We start from the raw sequence: 19,522 nt of genomic DNA, 5'->3' as shown, positions 1-19,522 counted from the left end.
CGTTTGTTTACTTTTTTGCCGGCACGCCAAGGAAATCTGGCAGCGCCAACCGGCATATTTTGCTTGGTTTTTGTTGCTGTCTTTTGGAATTCCCAAAACCACAATGAACACCCAATAAAAAAAATGGACGTTTAGAAAATAATTGGAATACCAATCGCTCTTTTGAAATTGAACAATGCAGATGCTCAAGCTATTTATTTTTATAATTTAAGATCAAAGTGTGTAAGCGAATTAGATGGGGTTAGGCAATGGGAAATATGGTCGTCAGCTCGGACAAGTTTAAATTAATTAAAATTATTATTTTTTAAACCTGGAAATTACTGAACGAATGTTTGTTGAAACCTCTCTTGACGTTGCCACCTGTCCCAAAGCAACGGTTCTTTTCGCAAGCACAAACCAAAATTTAAGTAGTCCTGTCCATGGGAAAGCGTCGCTCGCCTAACTCGTCCGCGATGGGTTCTAACTACATCGTCTTGAACATCGACGCCCACTCCTGGACGGAGGAAGACGTGCTCCACTTTCCGACGATTAGCAAGCCCATTTCGCATGGTGGGTTCACCATGTCGCCAACCGGGCATTTTGAACGCAATGCGCAGAGGATGCGATTCATTGTGGTGCCTCCGAAACACCGATTTCCGATCTCCCTGCGCGACAGTGAGCCAGAGAAGCCGGAGAAGGTGCCCCAAATCCACCTGGACAACATGCTGCAGTTCATCGAGTCCACAAGGTTCGCCTTCCTCAAGCAAACGAACAACATGCGCGTGGAGCTGAATGCCCAAATAGTGTGCACCAGCGAGGTTCTCGAGCTGATGATGTGCGCCCCCTACGAGCACAAGACGGGCTGGTCCCTAGGAGTCTCCCGGTACCGCAACACCATGTACATCTGCCGCATGGCCAGCGAGCGGGCCGGCGCCTTCGATCAGGACTACCTCAGGAAGATGAAGGAGTCCTTTCTCAGACAGCTGCACAAACTGTGTGTATTTGGTGGGTGGTCCTCTAGAGGTATCCATTAATGCACTAAAAAACTGTCTCCACTTTTAGAGAACGTCGTAGAGCCCAGGACCGGGCAAGCGTATCAGGAACCGGGACGCTTTCATGGTGTCTTTTCCCTTGAGTTGAATGGCAATCGAGTGCTCTTCGATTCACCAGTTCTGGCTGAGCAGAATCCCAATGCATTGTAAGTCGTTGACAGAGTCCACCAAATAGCATTACCTACCCTAACAATTTTCGGCTTCCAGCAATGGTCCTGCCCATAACTGGGCAGAGCTGCAGATGCGCCTGGTGCGCATGAACCGCCAAGACTGGCAGGTGCACAATCGCACGGAGGCCCTAAAGTGGTGGGCCAAGTGCTTCCTTCTGGGCATCGAAAGCCTTTATATAGCCCAGCGCGATGACAACTCCTTTGTGCTCAGCATACAAAAGACTTCCGTTCGGGATTTGTGGAAGGATTGCGTTAGTATAACTTCATTTACATCTTTTTAAACTTTGGTATTGGTCAGATATGTGTAGTGTAACGAAGAAGATCTAATTTCTGATTTATCTTTAAAAGAAGGTAGTCTAAGTTTAGGTATGCTAACCGTAACTGTTTTTTAAAAATATTAAATTCAAGGAATGCACCAAATCGCCTATTTCGGTAAATTATTGATATTGCTTTTGAAAGTAATTGTTCCATTTCTAGAATATGTTATATAATATAATAATATATTATTTTTCCGTAAAATATCGATTCCAACTTTTACGCAATTCAAGAATATATAGGGAAGTGTAAATATATTTGTGCTTTTTCTAGCTCCCGAAGTCGAATAGGTTTTGTTTCGGTTAAAGTCCTGGCCCTGGTTATACTTTGTACTTATTAAGGATGTTCTACAGAATAGAGAATATAGAAATATTCTTTTGATTTCAAAACTCAAATGGCATTAAACCGCAATCTTCTTCCGCAGGAAAAAGATTGGTCGACCGGTGTGTGCGCCAACTTCATGGTGCGCCTGCTGGGCTGTATGTCCCAAGTCATGGCTCCGATCGACTGTCCCAGCACCGTGTACCTGTTTAAGTTCGACGCAGCACGTGGCAAAGTGGCGTACGCGGCCTACCCAGGACGCAATCAATACACATTCGTGGCCGACTGGTACCGGATGATGCTGGACGAGCACAGCGAAGACCTGGTTCTGAAAAAACGGGAAACACAAACCAAACCGATGTAGCTCACAACATCTTTCAATGACCTAACGAACTTAGATTTAAGGCGGAAAGGTTCCGCACCATGCTTGACCAACACATCAGAAACCATTTTTTCTAAGAATAGAATACACTAAGTCATGTACAAATCGGTAACTAATTAAATGAAGATTTAAGTTTATTGCGACATAATCATCAAGTTGTGTTCGTACGCGTTTCATCACTATCAAATAATTTAATACAATTTTTGCTGAAGTATTGTGGAGAATGCATTCGATTTTACAAAAATATGGAAATGCTAGTTGGCGGCCAGTTCAACCCGGCGTGCAGCTTAGAGCTCCGTCTTCTTGGGCTTGCCGCTGCGGTCGAAGCCCTTCAGTTCTGTGGTCGCCTCCTTGGCGATGTACTTCAGGAAGTCATCGACCTCGCGACCTCCGTTGTAGCTCACTGGCTTGTTCTTGGCGTCCTTGGGCAGCCAGAAGAGCGTGGGGAAGCCGCGCACGTTGAACTCCGGCGGCACATCGTTGGCGGTGGCGTCCATCTTGACGATGGCAACATCCTCGTCCTGGAGCTTCTCGGCCAGCTCCTCGTAGATGGGGGTCAGCTTTTTGCAGTGACCGCACCATGGGGCGTAGAACTCGATCAGCGTGTCCTTGCCGTTGTTGATCACAAGCTCGTCGAAGTTCTTGGCCACGGCCACCTTGACGGGAGCGTCGTTCGACTCCGGAATAGCCTCACTCTTGATGTAGGGCTCCAACTCGTTCGCCAGCAGCTTCTCGACAAAGTCCTGCAGATTCTCCACGGAGAACTCGTCCTTCAGGGCGTACTTGAGATTCTTTTCATCGCGGGCCAGGACCACGGGCTTGTCGCCAACGAAATCGTAGCCGTACTCGTTCAATTCGTGCTGGAAGTCATCCTTGGAGGCGATCGCAAAGTTGATCTGGCCAACGAACTCCTTGGCAACCTTGAGGACACGGTTGCGCCAGTAGTTGGTGCCCTTGGGGTTCTTCTGGTAGTCCACGCTGTAGTAGGCGGTGATCAAAGGGTTCTGGAAGTCCTTGACCGTATCCTGAGTGCGGTGGCCCACAAGACCATGGCTGTAGAGCAACATAAAATTTAATTTTCATTCTGGAAGGATCGAGAAGGCTCTACTTACAAGTTATCCTTGACGAAGGTGGTCAGATCGGAGTCGGAGCTGCCCTCAAACTTGATGGTGGAAGCCTCGAACTTGTTGCTCAAGTGAGGGGCGCGAATCAGCACAATCTTATCGCTGCGATGCAAAATATTGGCGTTACTTAAATTGACTACAAATTAATTTAAAACTAAGATATCATATTCTAACAAAATCAAAATAACCATTTAAGGTTTAGGAAATCAATGTTTTCGCAATTTAACACTTAAAAACAAAAGTAAATTTGTTCTCGAAATGGATACTGAACTTAAATCAAGAACCAAAGGTTGCTTCAGCAAACTCGCACTTAAAGCTATTTATTAACACTTATAAAATGTATATAAAACGAATAGGCAGCCTTGAAAGTATACAAAAATGAACTCAGTCTTGAACACATCCTTCCACTTACGTTTCGCCCTGCTTGTCGAGGACCTCCTGCTCGCTGGAGTGACCGAAGCGGTACTTCTCGCGGTTCTTGTCGGCGAACTTCAGGAAAACCTTGGCCAGCTTGGAGTCGATGTCGCTGAAGTAGCCGAACACAGTGGTGTCCTTGGTGTCCAGGAACTTGACCAGCTCGGCGACGGAGCGCACGTTCTTGGAGGCGGGTCCCACCTGGGCGCGCATGTACTTGGCGATGCCGGCGGCCTCGCGCGGTCCATTGTAGTCCTGCGACACCTCGTCTTGGCGGAAGATCTTCAGCGTAGGGTAGCCGCTGACGGAGTACTTGCTGCAGGTCTCCTTGCCAGCCTCCGTGCAGTCAACCTTGGCCAGTTTGATTGGCGGATCGTCGTCCTTCACGAGCACCGCCGCCTTGGCGTACTCGGGCTTCAATCGCTTGCAGTGGCCGCACCTTGAACAAGAAAAATAACTCTATTAGGACACGTCACAGAAACATTTTGAGAGCACCAGTGTCTAATTCATCACTTGTTATCAACGGAAAGACAAGTTCCCAAAAAACTAGCTAGTAATTAAAGTTAGGGTGCGGGACTTATCAGCCGCCTTATCACGCTCTCCAACATTAAGTACAAGTGCCCATTAAGCCCACAGGGAAAGAAACGCCTTAATGTTTATCTTAAACAGTAGTGTAAAAGAGAATCTAAAAATGTATCACTCAAAATAAAAATTTAAATTTTTGTATGTTAAAACATAAATGTAAGAATTAATGTATATAAACACAAATTTATAAAAAAAAATCCATCTCTGGAGGTTAGAGGAATGAAAAACCAAGGCAACACTTAAAAGCACATATAAAACCATAAGAAAATTCACCTAAAAAAGGTTTTGCATATTAAAAATTAAATATTAACTAAAGTTAAATTTTTTCTCCGTGTACGTATGTCTTTATACTGATAAGGTTTACGGACTGGGGATTATATTCCCATGCCAAAGTAGTTCAACAGCTCTTTGGGGATTTCAAAAGCTGGCACGCCGGCCGGCAAAAAAACAAAAAATTTACTTGGCAAGTTCATTGCTCGAGTGTGAGTTTATAGCATCCCCTGATAATTGAATAGCAAATATACATAGAGCGAGTTAATGTGCATAGCCAAGTAAATACTTAAAGTTTGAAATGTTTCTTAATAGATTTTAATAGTTTTATCCAACGTTTTATAGAGAAGTTTGGAATAATATAGCTTCTAAAGGTATAATAAAAGGTGTATTCACAATATCCAATGTGAGACGCTAGTATTGCTGGTCGAAAATGAATCACATGGAAACTTCAAGTGAGCCCACCTATGAGGTTAACTCATGATATTTTTAGGTGTGCATACTGCAGATTCCTCAGAGCGCTTTTAAAGGTTTTATATTGAATTGAAGGACATCTACCTGATATGCATACTCCCTAAAACAGTGAGTGTTTAAGATTAAGCAGCAGTGTATAGCTGGTATTATCTTATCAGTGTGTACGGGACCTAATTTGACATCTTGCCAGGGCTAAGATGGTGTCCAAAATATAGAGCAGGATATAAAGGAGTCATCTCCGCACTATCATCATCCGTTTTAAGTGAGTCACGGAGAAGTGGAGGGGTAATTGTGTGTACATTGCACCGACCTGGCACCCCGCTCTTTAAAATGGCCGACAGCACCAATACTGGCTCGTCATCTTTGTGCCCTTCCTTCTCCCGCTTGCTTCTCCCTCCGTCTTTTTGTGTGCCGGCAAACGCTGACGTGTACTTGGCGATTCCATACGAATGCCGGCGAATCGCAATCGGCATTGGAATCGGGATTCGAGCTAAGTTGCAGACGCAACAAGCTGATTAGCCACGAATCGCACACGCAACGCAAATGGTGCGGCACCCCCTTCATTTGTATGGAGCAGCGTAGCCCCCTGCCACGCCCTCCCACTCACCAGGGGGCGTAGAACATGACCAGCGTTGTCTCATGCTGCTTAAGGGTGCTGGCGAAGTCGTCGTCCCCCAGGTCCAGAACGTCCTGCTCCGAGCCGTAGGAGAGGGCCACGAAGCCCAGGAGCAGCACTCCAGCCAGTCGCCACATCATTGTTGGGTATGGTTCGAAAACTGTATCGGTAAATAATTCAAGTTCAACTGGGCCGTCGACCGCCTACTGCTACAACAAAAACTTGGGACCGGACCGGTTCAATTTTCTACGACGATTGACTCTGCTTTTCGTCTCTTTCGCCACGTCGCCTCTTATTCTGCTTCGCGGCGGTGTGACCAGGCGCCGGTGGCCCGGAAATGACAAACGGGCAAGAAAAGCTTTAAGAGCTTTTATTTTTGAAACCTTAAATTATAAAATATAGCATATTATTTCATCACTTTAAGTTATGCGTTCCTTACTAAAATGTTATTATATTTTTAGTCTGTTATACAAAAATTCAGGAAAAATGCAAATGTATAATTTCGTCATCACTGGTTATTTATAGCTTGCATGGATAAACTGATCTTATCTTAAAATTATTAAAATATTTTCGCAAAATAAGGAAAGCGCGGAAAAAGCTTTCTGGAACTTGAAATAAAAAGGCGCGCGTCGATTACTCATATTTTATTTAATGGACAAGTTATAGGTGAGTAAAGTGGAAGTGCAAATACAATAAGTATATAAGTGATTTACCCAAAATATGTGATAAATAAGAAAAATTTTAAAAAATTAGTTCGCAAAGTTGTGCTACATCTACTAAAATAATTATGATTAATTTGTCAATAGTTTTTTATTCAAAATTATGGTGGTTTGTATTTTATTATATTTCATTCTTATTAATGACAAAATCGACTACAAGTGATTAGTTTTAGTTAAGCAAAATGGTTTTACAAAGAAGGGTTACCGTGTTACTTCCACCATGAAGCCAAAGAACGCCGACGTCTACGATTAAAGTTCACGTCAATTTAGTTTTCGCGTCCTCTTCGCAACTTTATGCGCTACATATTAAAGTCCAATATTAATATTAAAAAATACACAAATAACTAATGTTCAAGTTCAAATTTTACCATTTTTAGTTCCTTATTCCTAAAAAAAATAACAAAAATCCTGTAGACCATTCGATGGGAAAAAGTTTCATATAGCTCATATGTAGGGCGCCTTATAAAAATGAATATCAGACGACGTTATATGAATTCAACTGGCAACTATATATAGTTATTATCGTTTCCGAGAACCTTAAAGGGTGTTTTTCCAGACAATATTTTCAATTGTCGCGCCCACCTCCGCACCCAGTGGAGGCACCGCGCGCAGCCAGTGGGAACGCCGCAGTGGAGACACCGCCTTCGCGATAGTATCGCCGTTTGACAGCTGCGCAGCGCGGCCACACTGGGTGTCAAACGAGGCTTCCTGCGCTGAGCCCTGCCGAACACTCGTTCACTTTGTTCGAATCCGTCGCCGCTTAGACTTCGTGATTTCTCATTCAGCTTATTCGAGAGTAAGTTCCACCAGTGAGCCTATAATTAAGTGAATTCTGCATCCGGACTGCAGCCAGCGAACAATTAATAAACAAATATGCATTTAAGACGCCGAGTTTGTGCATATTTTGTCGTGTTTCTGTGTGTGTGGTGTGCCGATTCCAGAGTTAACCTCTAACGGCGTTTTTCCCAAAGTGAAAGGTGGCCATCAATATTGGGCGAAAAGCAAACACGTGGCAGTCTGCAAAGGCGAAAACTTCTTACTCGCGTGGCTGCCTCTGCGGCCCCCGAATTTGCTTAGTCATTCTCCGGCTTTTCGAGCCGCATTTTTTCGCCCGCAATATGGTGAAATTAGTGTGCAATTCATTTGCCACGCCCACGCCGCTGACAGAGGTCATCCACCAGATGTGCCCTTTAACACGTGAAAAACGTGGTTTTCCTTTTGACTTTCATTCTTAGATTTTCCTTTTCTATCTATGCGGCATGGAATTTCAAAATGGCCGCTCACTATGAGTCAAGCATGCTAAAAGCAAAAGAGAAAAAACCTCTCCTAGCAACATGCGGAAAATGTGCTTTTTGGGTTTCCAGCCCATTAACGAGCTGGTGAAACTGCATTTTTCCAGCGATTCGCTAATTGATCTTACTCAATATGGCTGCCGTTGCACTTTAAATTCTCGATTAAATCGTTTTTCTCCCCCTCTTCCTCCCGTCCATTTCCAATTTCCATTTGTGCCACCGCGGCGAGATCGCTTGCATTTGTGTAAGTCACACGCACACTCGTGCACAGCCGCCATTTTGCTCGTCTCGCCTCTCTCTTTTCCTCTCTTTCGTTTTCCTCCGGCCGGCAACAGCGTCACGCACACACACAGACACACGGCGACACACGCGCAAGCAGATAAGCACATGTGTATTTGCGAATTAAATTTGCTGGAACTTTCCTTTGGTCACTCCGATTTAATATGATGATTATCATTCAGTTCTGCTACTGAAGAAATTTGACGAAAGCAAAAATACCAAAATCACTGACAAAATCGAGTTTCCATTGGGAGTATATATAATTTTTTTGCACGCTTTCTTTTGTTCCTCTTAGTATTTGCGCCCCTCTCCCTTACCCACACACCCATCCATGCGGGCACACTCAACCTAACCTCAAAAAACACGTTTCGTACGTCAGTCGGGGGTTTGAGGTTAGGTTGAGTTCTTGGGCATGCAAACGAAAGTCGAAAGTACGCAAGGGGAATGCGAAGATGTTGTACCCACTAATATTGTAGACGATAAATAGGTACTTGTAAACCCACCGAATGCTAACTAATTGTTTTACCCTTTGTTTATTCCAACCTCTCTTGCTCGCCAACCCACCGAACCCCGCAACCTTCCAATGCTCCAACGTTCCAACGTGTCCAACACTCCACCACTCGAACACACACTCGTACAACAGCCATCGTGTAATCATCCAACATGGGCAAGGAAAAGATTCACATCAACATTGTCGTGATCGGACACGTCGATTCCGGCAAGTCGACCACCACCGGACACTTGATCTACAAGTGCGGTGGTATCGACAAGCGTACGATCGAGAAGTTCGAGAAGGAGGCCCAGGAGATGGGCAAGGGCTCCTTCAAGTACGCCTGGGTTTTGGATAAGTTGAAGGCCGAGCGCGAGCGTGGTATCACCATCGATATCGCCCTGTGGAAGTTCGAGACTGCCAAGTACTACGTGACCATCATTGATGCCCCCGGACACAGGGATTTCATCAAGAACATGATCACTGGTACCTCGCAGGCCGATTGCGCCGTGCTGATTGTGGCCGCCGGAACCGGAGAATTCGAGGCCGGTATCTCGAAGAACGGCCAGACCCGCGAGCACGCCCTGCTCGCCTTCACCCTGGGTGTGAAGCAGCTGATTGTTGGTGTCAACAAGATGGACTCGTCCGAGCCACCATACAGCGAGGCCCGTTATGAGGAAATCAAGAAGGAGGTCTCCTCGTACATCAAGAAGATCGGCTACAACCCAGCCGCCGTTGCTTTCGTGCCCATCTCTGGATGGCACGGCGACAACATGTTGGAACCCTCCACCAACATGAACTGGTTCAAGGGATGGAAGGTGGAGCGCAAGGAGGGCAACGCCGACGGCAAGACCCTGATCGATGCCCTCGACGCTATCCTGCCCCCAGCCCGTCCCACCGACAAGGCCCTGCGTCTGCCCCTGCAGGATGTGTACAAAATTGGCGGTATTGGAACAGTACCCGTGGGCCGAGTGGAGACCGGTGTGCTGAAGCCCGGTACTGTTGTGGTCTTCGCCCCAGCCAACATCACCACTGAGGTCAAGTCCGTGGAGATGCACCACGAGGCCCTGCAGGAGGCCGTTCCCGGAGACAACGTTGGCTTCAACGTCAAGAACGTGTCCGTGAAGGAGCTGCGTCGTGGCTACGTTGCCGGTGACTCGAAGTCGAACCCCCCCAAGGGCGCCGCCGACTTCACCGCCCAGGTCATCGTGCTGAACCACCCTGGCCAGATCGCCAACGGCTACACCCCCGTGCTGGATTGCCACACCGCTCACATTGCTTGCAAGTTCGCTGAGATCAAGGAGAAGGTCGACCGTCGTTCCGGCAAGACCACCGAGGAGAACCCCAAGTTCATCAAGTCTGGCGATGCTGCCATCGTCAACCTGGTGCCCTCCAAGCCCCTGTGCGTGGAGTCCTTCCAGGAGTTCCCCCCTCTGGGTCGTTTCGCTGTGCGTGACATGAGGCAGACCGTGGCTGTCGGTGTCATCAAGGCTGTCAACTTCAAGGATGCTTCCGGTGGCAAGGTCACCAAGGCCGCCGAGAAGGCCACCAAGGGCAAGAAGTAGCTGGTTTGCACCCACTCAGAAGCAACAGTAACAAACATCATGATGCAGCCAACCACACCACTCAACAATAACAGCAACAACAGCAGCAGTGAGCACAATAGTAGTCCAACAACAACACCTGTCCTGCGCAAGATGACCGATAAGATGATGTTCCAGCAGAAGCAAAAGTTTAATTTCTTCCATCGAAAGGAGTTTCGACGGATACGAATGCTAAATGCAGTCGACGCCGCCTAAATGGGAAACGATGGATCCCAAGGATGAGTGCACCAAACTGGGAAAGAAACACATGCATTTATGCATCCACTCCTCCTCCATCTCCCCGTCGATCTTTAGTTTACTACATATGATACTATAAGGAGTTGACTTCGTTATGGTATCATATATAGATATCCTCTGTAGCATTTATATCGTTTAAATTAACCTTTTTAATTTGATATGTATCATTTATCTTACCCTATTTTTGCACACACTACTTTGTACACATGAAAAGAACCAGAATAGAAGCGATAACTTTATTTACAAAAAATAAAAAACCTATTTTTGTATTTATTTTGTTTTTACCTCCCCAGCCACTAAAACACCATCTTTTTGGTTGTTGCCTTTTGATTTTCAGCGCTATGATCACCCACAAGACCAAGTCCAACCCTTCGTCGATGCCACAAAGTACAAACAAGAGCTAGTTGAAGAGTACAACAATTAAATCCGACAACAAATACCTCAATCTTTTAAATAAAGCGAGCATTTGCAACTGAAGGAATCCGAAGATGTTTTATTGGGGCGGTCGATATGGATGAAGTTAGAACTTCAATTTATTTGGGGTGTTAAACTTAGTGAAAATTAGTTGTTTCAACTGTAGTTAAACATTTATAAACATTAAAGGGGTTTATTAAGGCTTGTATATAGATTTTTTTTTTAATTTCAGTTCCTATTTACATATATTGCATCAGATAATTAGATGTGGCGGCAGTATACATAGGTTGCATAAAATAAGTTTAGAATTGATTGATTTGCAACCATTTAAAAGTATTTGGTAAATTTTTTTTATTTTAATAAATTTAAATTTTAAATAAAATCAGTTATTCACCTCTGTAAATTTTAAAAACCATCAACTATAAAGATCCTTAAAAATACTAAAATCAGTCGAATCAGAATAAATACAAGTTAAAATAGAACTAAATATATTTACATATGCGTATTTGGAAAGTTTGGCAACAAAAAGGTGAAACAGATGTGGAAAGTGGCTAGCGCCCGCCTATCTTTATTTGTCCAGCACCAAAGGCGGATCCACGTAGTCGTGTTGGCTCCTCTGCGCTTGGGGATCCTCATCGATCTCCCTGGGATCCTCGTACCGAATGCCAGCGGCCGTGATGATGGCGCTCTTCATAAGGTATTTGCCGAACTTCTGGATCTGCATGTTGGTAATGCTGTCCAGCACCCAGAAGGGATCCAGGTAGACGCGCTCGTCCTCCGCCCGCCGCTTATCGCCGATAATGTACTTGGCCTTGAAGCGGTTCTCGGTCAGGGTGGCGCCGCCCAGCAGGAGCAGCTCCTTCATGTTGTTGAACTGCACCGGTCGGCACAGGGATGACACATAGAAGGGCTCCATGAAGCGGAACAACTCGCACTGGTAGTGGATGCCGAAAGCCTGCCTTTCAGTGCGGCAAATCTGAGGGATTGAAATCGGAATTAGGCGACTATGCAGCCAATGGTAGGAGCAAATGACTCACCTCGATGGCCCGCGAAAATCTGGTCAGTTCGAAGGGCTCTTCACCGACCCACTTGCCGGCCCGAATCGAGGCCAGGACCCACTGATAGCTGACGATCCAGACGCCGCGCATCAGGCCGCGCAGGAGATTCAGGGTTCGACGCGGCTCCAGGCTTACCAGGTGGGTGGTGCGCTGGGTCACGGTCGGATCCAGCCGCATGCCGCGTAACTTGCGCAGGGCCTGGGATTGAAGGCGGCTTGCGATTAGGATTTATGACCGCCTCGGATATTATTTATTCAACTGTACGGGGGGCATTACAAATGAGGGACTGCTCTACCAATCTATCGAGTGTTGTTTATGCTTAATCAATAATTAATATGGGCCATTAACGAGTTGCGAATATGCTAATTAACAAACTAGTACGGTTTACTAACTAATCCATTACTGGAGTTGGGGAACTTCTTTACGCGGACTACAATGGTTACAATTGGCGGGTGTTGAGGGTGGTGTACTGGTCACTCCGTCGTGCTACCAACCTTGTGGATGACCTGGATCTGCTCCTGGTGCATGTTGGTGTGCACTAGAGTGCGAATGCGTGAGCGTGGTTTGCCCTTGGGCTTGTCGCCCTCCTCCTCTGCGATCGATACGGAATCCTCTAAGTCTGGAACGGCTCTTACAGAAGCCTCTTTTTCCTGTGGTGTTATGGCTTTGGGGACAGCAGCCGGGACACACGCCTCCAGGGAGGACGACTTGGCCGGTGTGGCTAGCGAACGACGACGCTTCTGCACGGAGCTCGAGGAGCTAGAAATGCTCAGGCGACTTTTCCTACTGCTTTTGGGGGGTGATAGGACCACCTCGTCGTTTGGATTGAAAAGGCGTCGCCTTTTGGGTTCCTGCGATGGGGTTGCCTCCGACAGCGGTGGTTCTTGCTCCGAAACTATGCGACACTCGCCCAACTCGGCCTCATTGGCCAAAGCTAGAGATCTGCGATGCGATTGATTGATCCTTTCGATGCTCTCGTTGATCACCTCCATGTCCAGATTGAAGATGGTGCGCCTGCGATTCCCTGTGGACTGACCGCTCGGCAGTCGGGTGGAACTGAAAAGCGGCGTCAGTGGCTCCTCCATGATGGAGTTCGACGTCTGGGTGGTGACGTTGCTGAGCGATTGTCTACGTAGAAGCACGTTTTCATCCCTCAGCTCGGAGCTGGAGGTGGCCACGCTGCGACGTCGAGAGGTACTTATGTCCATGCATTCGGAGGTATATAGAGTGCCCCGCCTGTCCGCTTTGTAGGTAGCTTCCGTCTCCATGGCGGTTATCTCTATTGACCGCACAACGCAATCAGTTTTGTTTGTTGTCTTGTCCTCCATCATAACTACAGAATTTCTGTTCTCTTGAATGGGAGCCAGCTCCTCCGTTATGGTCTGAATACTTTGCTTCTGAGCTGTTTCCTCTGCCTGTTTGGCAGTCCCCAGCAATGAGCTTCTGCGACGAGTCATCCTGGGCTCCAAAGCTGCAGGCGCAGCTGGTTCAGCTTCCTGTATTGACGTGGACGCCAAGCCAACGTGGAGCGAGCTCCTGCGCCGAGTCATTCTGGGTTCCATTGCAGCGGGACTGCTGATTTCCGCCACGCAGCTGCGGCGCCGACTAGTGCGCACTGGAGGTGTCATCACCGACGGTGGTTCCACTGTACTTCGACGTGGTCGTGTCGTGCTCAATGGTGTCGGTTGAGGGGTATTGCCGACCGGCTGCTCACCAAATTGCAGACTCTTTTGTGCCTGTACTTTCTCGGCCACAGCATCTCCACTGCCGTTGCTTTCTTTCGGCTGGGGAGCAGCCACTGCGGGCAAGGGAGTGTAGCAGCCACTGCTTATCCTGTGTAGAAAGTTTAGATTTAGTTTGAAACCACTTTGCTTTAAATAGGTTGTTTAAGGACCCACCTGTTGAGTAGTTTAGTCGCTGGCGACTCGATTACCTCATCATCCGCAGCTTTGTTGTGATTGAGGGCCCTGAAGAAGCGGCTGATGTCATTCTGGAAAAATAAAATGTACAAATTTTAGGTCTATATGAATAATTATAATAAGTGATTACTGTTTTAGTTACTACAAAACATTTTACCTATTTTGGAACTTAAATAACTAATTGATTTTTTTTAAAAATGTTGGTAAACACTAAATTTTCCTGTAATTTATAAGAATTAATATGAACAGTACCCATATTTGTCTTTGTTAAAATGCAAATAGATTTTATCCCAACCCAACAAGATGAAATATAAATTTATAATTAATAATAAATAATAAAGTATTTATCGTCTTACCTTTGGTGTGGTGGTTGTTGGGGTTCCCGGCTGGGCGCGCTTGTTGGCCGATCCCGGCTCGTTGTCCCTGGAGGATGTGGGTGTTCCCTGTCGTTTCCGCGGTCGCTGGCTCAACTCCGAATCGGGCTGCATGAACTTAACGCGCTGAAAGTTCAAGTGTGGAGACTTGTTAAATAAAAGTTGGCTCAGGAGGTCTCCTTGTGGTGAGCAGCCCATGCCCTTTGGTGGTATATTGTTGATGCTGCGGATGCTGCCTACTTTTTGCCCGACTCTGTCAGTCATGTTGACTAGAAAACACTGTTTTATTTGTTTATAACTACGTGATAGCTGGCCCGTTGTTTAAATAAACACGTTATCTGGAGAGAGACCGAAATGGCTGCCCGTTGGGAGGGTTCGTCCACCAAACAGTAATCGATAGTAAAAGCTTATGCTAAATGTCTTCTTAGTACTTAAGTTAACTTGAGTCGTTAAATGAGCTCCCAAATACCGTGCTAACAATAATGTTTGCAGTTTAAAAAGTGCGCCTAGGGAGTGCCATCGCTAGCACTGGCCGCTCATCGATAGACGCCAGCGATAGCACTATCGATAGCCGGGGCCAGCGGCGAACAGCCCTATAAAAATTGCTTTTTGAGGGGCTGTCAGCTCAGTCAGCGGCTCATTCATCACTTTCCGACGCGCTCCAGTAGAACTAGTAGCCTAGACTTTTATCAAAACCTACAGTATTACACGCCTCTCCCCGCAAACTCCCTCACCCGAGCACACGAAAACTCTTTGGCATTCCGCGCAAACGAAAAGAACAGAAGACGATAAGCAACAAGTGCTCCGGTGATTCCCTTGAAACACCCAACACACAGAACCCGAAACTCCATTGAACGCTACACATTCGAAGCTGGTATTGTTTACCCCGCAATCAGTGCCCAAGAACGTGGCACATTTCCAACTGCGAGTAAACAATCGAGGTACGACAATTAAAACAGGGAAAAAGCTTGTTCTCCCCGCACACGCGAATAAATCTTGGGAAGCACTCAATACCAGCCGGTGACGGGCACGGAGGAGCAGCTGCAGTAGCCCTCAAGACAAGATGATTCCCGGCTATGGTCCCGTGACGCAGGCCCTGCTGGGCACCCTGCTCACCTGGGGCCTCACGGCCGCCGGCGCCGCCCTGGTGATCTTCGTCCGCGGCAACCAGCGAAGGTCCCTGGACGCCGCCCTGGGATTCGCCGCTGGCGTGATGATAGCAGCCTCCTTCTGGTCACTCCTCAAGCCGGCCATTGAAATGGCCGAGACTTCCCACTTGTACGGAGTCTATGCCTTTTTGCCCGTGTCCGGTGGCTTCCTCCTGGGCTCCATCTTTGTCTATGGCTGCGACAAGCTGATGTCCTACTTGGGCTTGAACAGCACCAATATGATGATCCAGATGACGCAGTCCAAGGACAAGGCGGACATAGCTATCGAGGACTCGAAGCGCAATGGAGGCGGTGCCTCGGATCGGTTGGCTTCTAAGAGCCTGGACAGCTTCTCGGACTGCCTGAGTGTGCAGCATAGCGGCGAGTCGAGGCGCCGCAAGAAGGGCGCCAGCATCAACGAGATGGAGCAGTGCACCTACACGACGCCCGAGGAGCAGCAGCGCGCGGAGGAGGCCCTGTCCCAGTGGAAGAGGATCATGCTCCTGGTCGTGGCCATCACGGTGCACAATATACCCGAAGGGCTGGCCGTGGGCGTGAGCTTCGGGGCCATTGGCTCGACCAACTCATCGACATTCGAGAGTGCCCGCAACCTGGCCATCGGCATCGGCATTCAGAACTTCCCCGAGGGATTGGCCGTCAGCCTGCCCCTGCATGCCGCAGGATTCAGCGTGAAGCGGGCTCTGTGGTACGGACAACTGTCCGGCATGGTGGAGCCCATCTTCGGCGTGCTGGGCGCCGTGGCCGTGACCTTCGCTAACCTGATCCTGCCCTACGCCCTCTCCTTTGCGGCCGGCGCCATGATCTACATTGTGTCGGACGACATTCTGCCCGAGGCACATGCCAGCGGCAATGGTACGATCGCCACTTGGGGCACCGTGTCTGGATTCCTGATAATGATGTGTCTGGAGGTGGCGCTGTCGTGAGCAACCGCTACGACCACGGCCACCTGCCTTCGCCCGCCTCGCAGAACTCGTAAGCTAGTGTAAAACTGAAAGATTCCATTGTACTTAACGCGAACTTCTGCTGGCTTGTAAATAGATGCGGGCCTTGTACAAATCTCAGAACCAGCCCCAACCAACGAGAATCTAATAATCTAACGTAGAGTGTAAGTTTTGTAAAAAGAAGCTTGACAACTGGCGATGCCGCGGTGGCATCCGTGCAATTGTGTATCTGTGCAATGTGCTGTACATTCCCAGCGAGTTATGTAAATGAACCGAAGCGTTCTCGGAAAGATTGTAAACAAACGTGCATGTGAACTAGGTTTTAAGTTGTCACCGGCGTCCAGTGGCTTGTGTCTTTTTAAACTGTCTAATGTTTAAGCAATAAAACGAAGCGCATTCAAATCAGCATCTCTCGACTACGCCGCCCGCTGATACAGCGGGCACAGCTAGCTGGTCTCGTCCGGACGACTTCCTGGCCGTCTCCGGGCCCTACGATAGCTGATATCAGCAAGTAAATTCAATTAGATAACACGGAGAGCCAACAGCACAACTGGTTGACTCGCTGTCAGCGAGTGATAGGTGATAAGAATCTGTCCAGTGCAAAGAGTTCCCAATATTGCGCGTATTCCGTGTTTGAGATACGTGCAATTTCAGACGGCCCGCGACCCTGCGTTCTGTGCTCGCCATTTTCTGGATTAACTAATCATTTCAGATATGTACCTATTCGCCCAAGTGCCGCGGGCCACAGTCCACCCACTGGGATCGTGGTCATCGGCAGAAGTGGTCGATAAGACCCCTTGGTGGCTATCTTTTGTAGAATTTCCATACCTGTTCCTAAAAGTGGTTTATGCTCGCCATAAAACAGTAAACACTGGGGCGCTCAATGACCCATTAGTGGGGGCCATATCTCAAGTGGAGTTAATGCTTCTGTTAATTGATAATGCCATCGATTAGTCTAATAAAAGGCTTTCCTACATTCCTTTACTTCCCTTGCGAAAAACATCAGGTAATTTCAGCCTGCCACTCAAGTGGAGTTGATGAATTCGAACCTGTACCTTGTTATCATCAATGAGCTGATGAAGCTGTTGAACACATTGTTAGCCTTAACAAATTTCAACGATAGGAATATGAAAAGTTGTAGGTGCTCTTTGATAAGTCAACTTATAGCTTTGTTATCAATTCCTTTCGGCACGTTTTAGGAGCTCTTTGATAAGTCAGATTAGGTGAAGAGCTCGAGAACATAGTCTGGAGCCAAGGAAGAACCCATTAAACCGCCTCATATTGCTATCACTTGAATACAAAAACATTCACTTCTTACCGGCATCTTTCCAAAGAGCTCTGGATACTCGTACATCCGTATGTTGCTAATGGGAAACTTGCTGGGATCGCATATTTTGCGCTGCACCTTGCAGGCCTCGATCCACAGAATCGATACGACTGGTATTTTCCACTCGGCGGCTTTCTTATAAGTTGAGAGCAGACCATCCTTGAAGACCACATGTGTGGTGGTGCTAGAGGCAGGAAGAAAGAGTTTTTGAAAGAGGGTTTCGAGTATAATTGTTGCAAACTCTCAACTTACCGTGTCAGACGATTATTGACCTGGGCTCCCATCTTGGCAATAATCGTTTTCACGCCCTCGGAGCGATTGTCGTTGCCGGTTCGCACTTCCACGTAGACAACTATGTCCTTGAGCAACTCGGGCAGGGTGAGCGGCTCCTGGGGGTGGCGTTCCTCCATCGTTATGATGCTCTGCTCGGCCTGGGGCACATCGAAGGTGTTGTACGCTGACTTGGTGGGGCTCCTGAGAGAAATGGTTGGCATTTAATTATAGTTTTATATAATAGTAATTTGCTTTTAGTGAAGGTGTTCATTCAGATCTTTTTGAATATGAAGCACTGATAGAACTAAGAATACAAACATACGACGAATTTAGGTAATAAATTAGTGGTTAAATGGTTGAAATGCAGCTTACTTTACTTTTTCAACAATTTATTATCTAAAAGCATTAAATTCATGCTTGAATACAAAAATCTCAGGATGAAGTGATAAAGATTTTTGGTGCCATTTTGTTTTTAACTATTGCAAGTGAACTAATAAGTGTGTTTAAATAGCTCTCGTCTGCTCCTTTAATATACTATTTAAATATTTAAATTGTACTCTACTCAAATTTATATTAACCAAAAGAATGCCTTAATGTCGTAATTTTGCAACAGATCAAGATTGCCGAAACCAAGTGAGATTTGTAACAGGAGTACTTTAAAACATGCATCGAATGTTAATATATTCAATCGAGACTACTTAAATCACTCAGGAGCGATGGCACTAAGACAGTTAAGATCTTGATTAAGGATCATTTGAAAGCCACTGCGAACCCAATGAAACTGCATCTTCTACACAGGTTAAGTGGTTAGTTTGAATTCCTTTTTAGCGCTTACTTTAAGGCACGAATGGCGCGCAGACGAAGTGCAGCATTGGGACTGTTTAGATCTTGTTGCAGGCGCGCCCACTGTCCCTCGTGCCTGGTGGGCGTGGCTGCTCCGTTCGCAGACGCTGCTGGAGCTGCTCCTGATCCTGCCGCCTCGTCCTTGTAGAACTCGGAGCGGTGCTGGCTGATCGCCTTGGAGACGGCTAGGGCCGGCTTAAGCATCAGCCGATCCTTGGCCACCTGGTCATCTATCAATAGAGAACGCAGCTTGTTAGCGATGTTCGGGTCATTTCTCCACATGGTGATCTGATATTTCTGTACTGTTTTCTACAACTACAAATTTAGGGGTTAGCTACGCATCCGGAATTAAAACTACTGGGTTGTTAGAACTCTAAAAATGGAATGCACAGCCAACCTGCCGGGGCCTGGGACTGAGATTTGGAAGGCAGGGTCGTCGGCTTGGACCTGGAGTCCCCCAGATTTGAATCCTGCAACGGCCGGCGGATGGGTGACGCCGCCGGTTTCTTGGCGGCCACCGAGGAACTGGCCACGATCGAGCCATGGGTCTTCGTCTTCCACGTGGGATTGCGCAGCAGGAACTTGTCCATGGTCCCGGGCTAGGTGCTCCGCACACTCCCGCTCTTTATTGCACTTATGTCGCTCGCAAAACTCTGCAAAAGACGCGCCAATATTTGCCTAATCCAAACCTGCACACAAATTAGGGATGTGAAAAACATAGGAATCGATCAATGTATCGACATTTGCCGAGGTGTGACCGTTTATTGGCTACGACAAGAAGACCATTTGCCGAAGATCGGTTATCGTTCTAAGAGAATCGATATTCTTAGATCTAATATTCGATTTTTTATATGAATTCAAATTTAGTACATTTTAGTAAT

The 19,522-nt window shown here is 47.0% G+C and overlaps 5 protein-coding genes and 1 non-coding gene across 6 annotated transcripts; 4 read left to right on the top strand and 2 right to left on the bottom strand.

Annotated features, from left to right (window-relative positions):
- Positions 1–345: 345 nt before the first annotated feature.
- On the top strand, positions 346–2,367 carry LOC108030285 (protein cutoff). Its single transcript, XM_017103115.2, has 4 exons — positions 346–984; positions 1,042–1,177; positions 1,239–1,452; positions 1,941–2,367. Exons 1-4 carry the CDS (start codon positions 420–422, stop codon positions 2,199–2,201), a joined length of 1,176 nt encoding a protein of 391 aa, XP_016958604.1. The 5' UTR covers positions 346–419; the 3' UTR covers positions 2,202–2,367.
- LOC108030284 (protein disulfide-isomerase A3) lies at positions 2,336–5,997 on the bottom strand. Its single transcript, XM_017103114.3, has 4 exons — positions 5,694–5,997; positions 3,756–4,196; positions 3,332–3,445; positions 2,336–3,272 (listed from the first exon to the last, which is right to left on the bottom strand). The coding sequence occupies exons 1-4, from the start codon at positions 5,840–5,842 to the stop codon at positions 2,507–2,509; spliced, it is 1,470 nt and encodes a 489-aa protein (XP_016958603.1). The 5' UTR covers positions 5,843–5,997; the 3' UTR covers positions 2,336–2,506.
- A 1,090-nt stretch (positions 5,998–7,087) lies between these two features.
- Positions 7,088–10,592, top strand: LOC108030047 (elongation factor 1-alpha 1). The gene is made up of 2 exons (XM_017102622.3): positions 7,088–7,217; positions 8,636–10,592. Exon 2 carries the CDS (start codon positions 8,656–8,658, stop codon positions 10,045–10,047), a length of 1,392 nt encoding a protein of 463 aa, XP_016958111.1. The 5' UTR covers positions 7,088–7,217; positions 8,636–8,655; the 3' UTR covers positions 10,048–10,592.
- On the top strand, positions 8,152–8,226 carry LOC122818421 (small nucleolar RNA snR61/Z1/Z11). The gene has a single exon (XR_006367904.1). It is a non-coding gene; the product is annotated as a small nucleolar RNA snR61/Z1/Z11 (small nucleolar RNA).
- Positions 10,593–11,202: 610 nt separating the features above from the next.
- LOC108030048 (uncharacterized) lies at positions 11,203–19,324 on the bottom strand. Its single transcript, XM_017102623.3, has 9 exons — positions 19,039–19,324; positions 18,634–18,871; positions 17,778–17,999; positions 17,517–17,709; positions 14,071–14,214; positions 13,694–13,785; positions 12,290–13,628; positions 11,775–11,993; positions 11,203–11,713 (listed from the first exon to the last, which is right to left on the bottom strand). Exons 1-9 carry the CDS (start codon positions 19,229–19,231, stop codon positions 11,306–11,308), a joined length of 3,048 nt encoding a protein of 1,015 aa, XP_016958112.1. The 5' UTR covers positions 19,232–19,324; the 3' UTR covers positions 11,203–11,305.
- On the top strand, positions 14,682–16,604 carry LOC108030049 (zinc transporter ZIP11). Its single transcript, XM_017102624.3, has one exon. It carries the CDS (start codon positions 15,152–15,154, stop codon positions 16,178–16,180), a length of 1,029 nt encoding a protein of 342 aa, XP_016958113.1. The 5' UTR covers positions 14,682–15,151; the 3' UTR covers positions 16,181–16,604.
- Positions 19,325–19,522: the final 198 nt, after the last annotated feature.

This window comes from Drosophila biarmipes, chromosome 2R, assembly GCF_025231255.1.
Source record: "Drosophila biarmipes strain raj3 chromosome 2R, RU_DBia_V1.1, whole genome shotgun sequence".
NCBI classification, from domain to species: Eukaryota; Metazoa; Arthropoda; class Insecta; order Diptera; family Drosophilidae; genus Drosophila; species Drosophila biarmipes.
The sequence above is the reverse complement of the archived record's forward strand: the minus strand, read 5'-3'. Positions and strand labels throughout refer to the sequence as shown.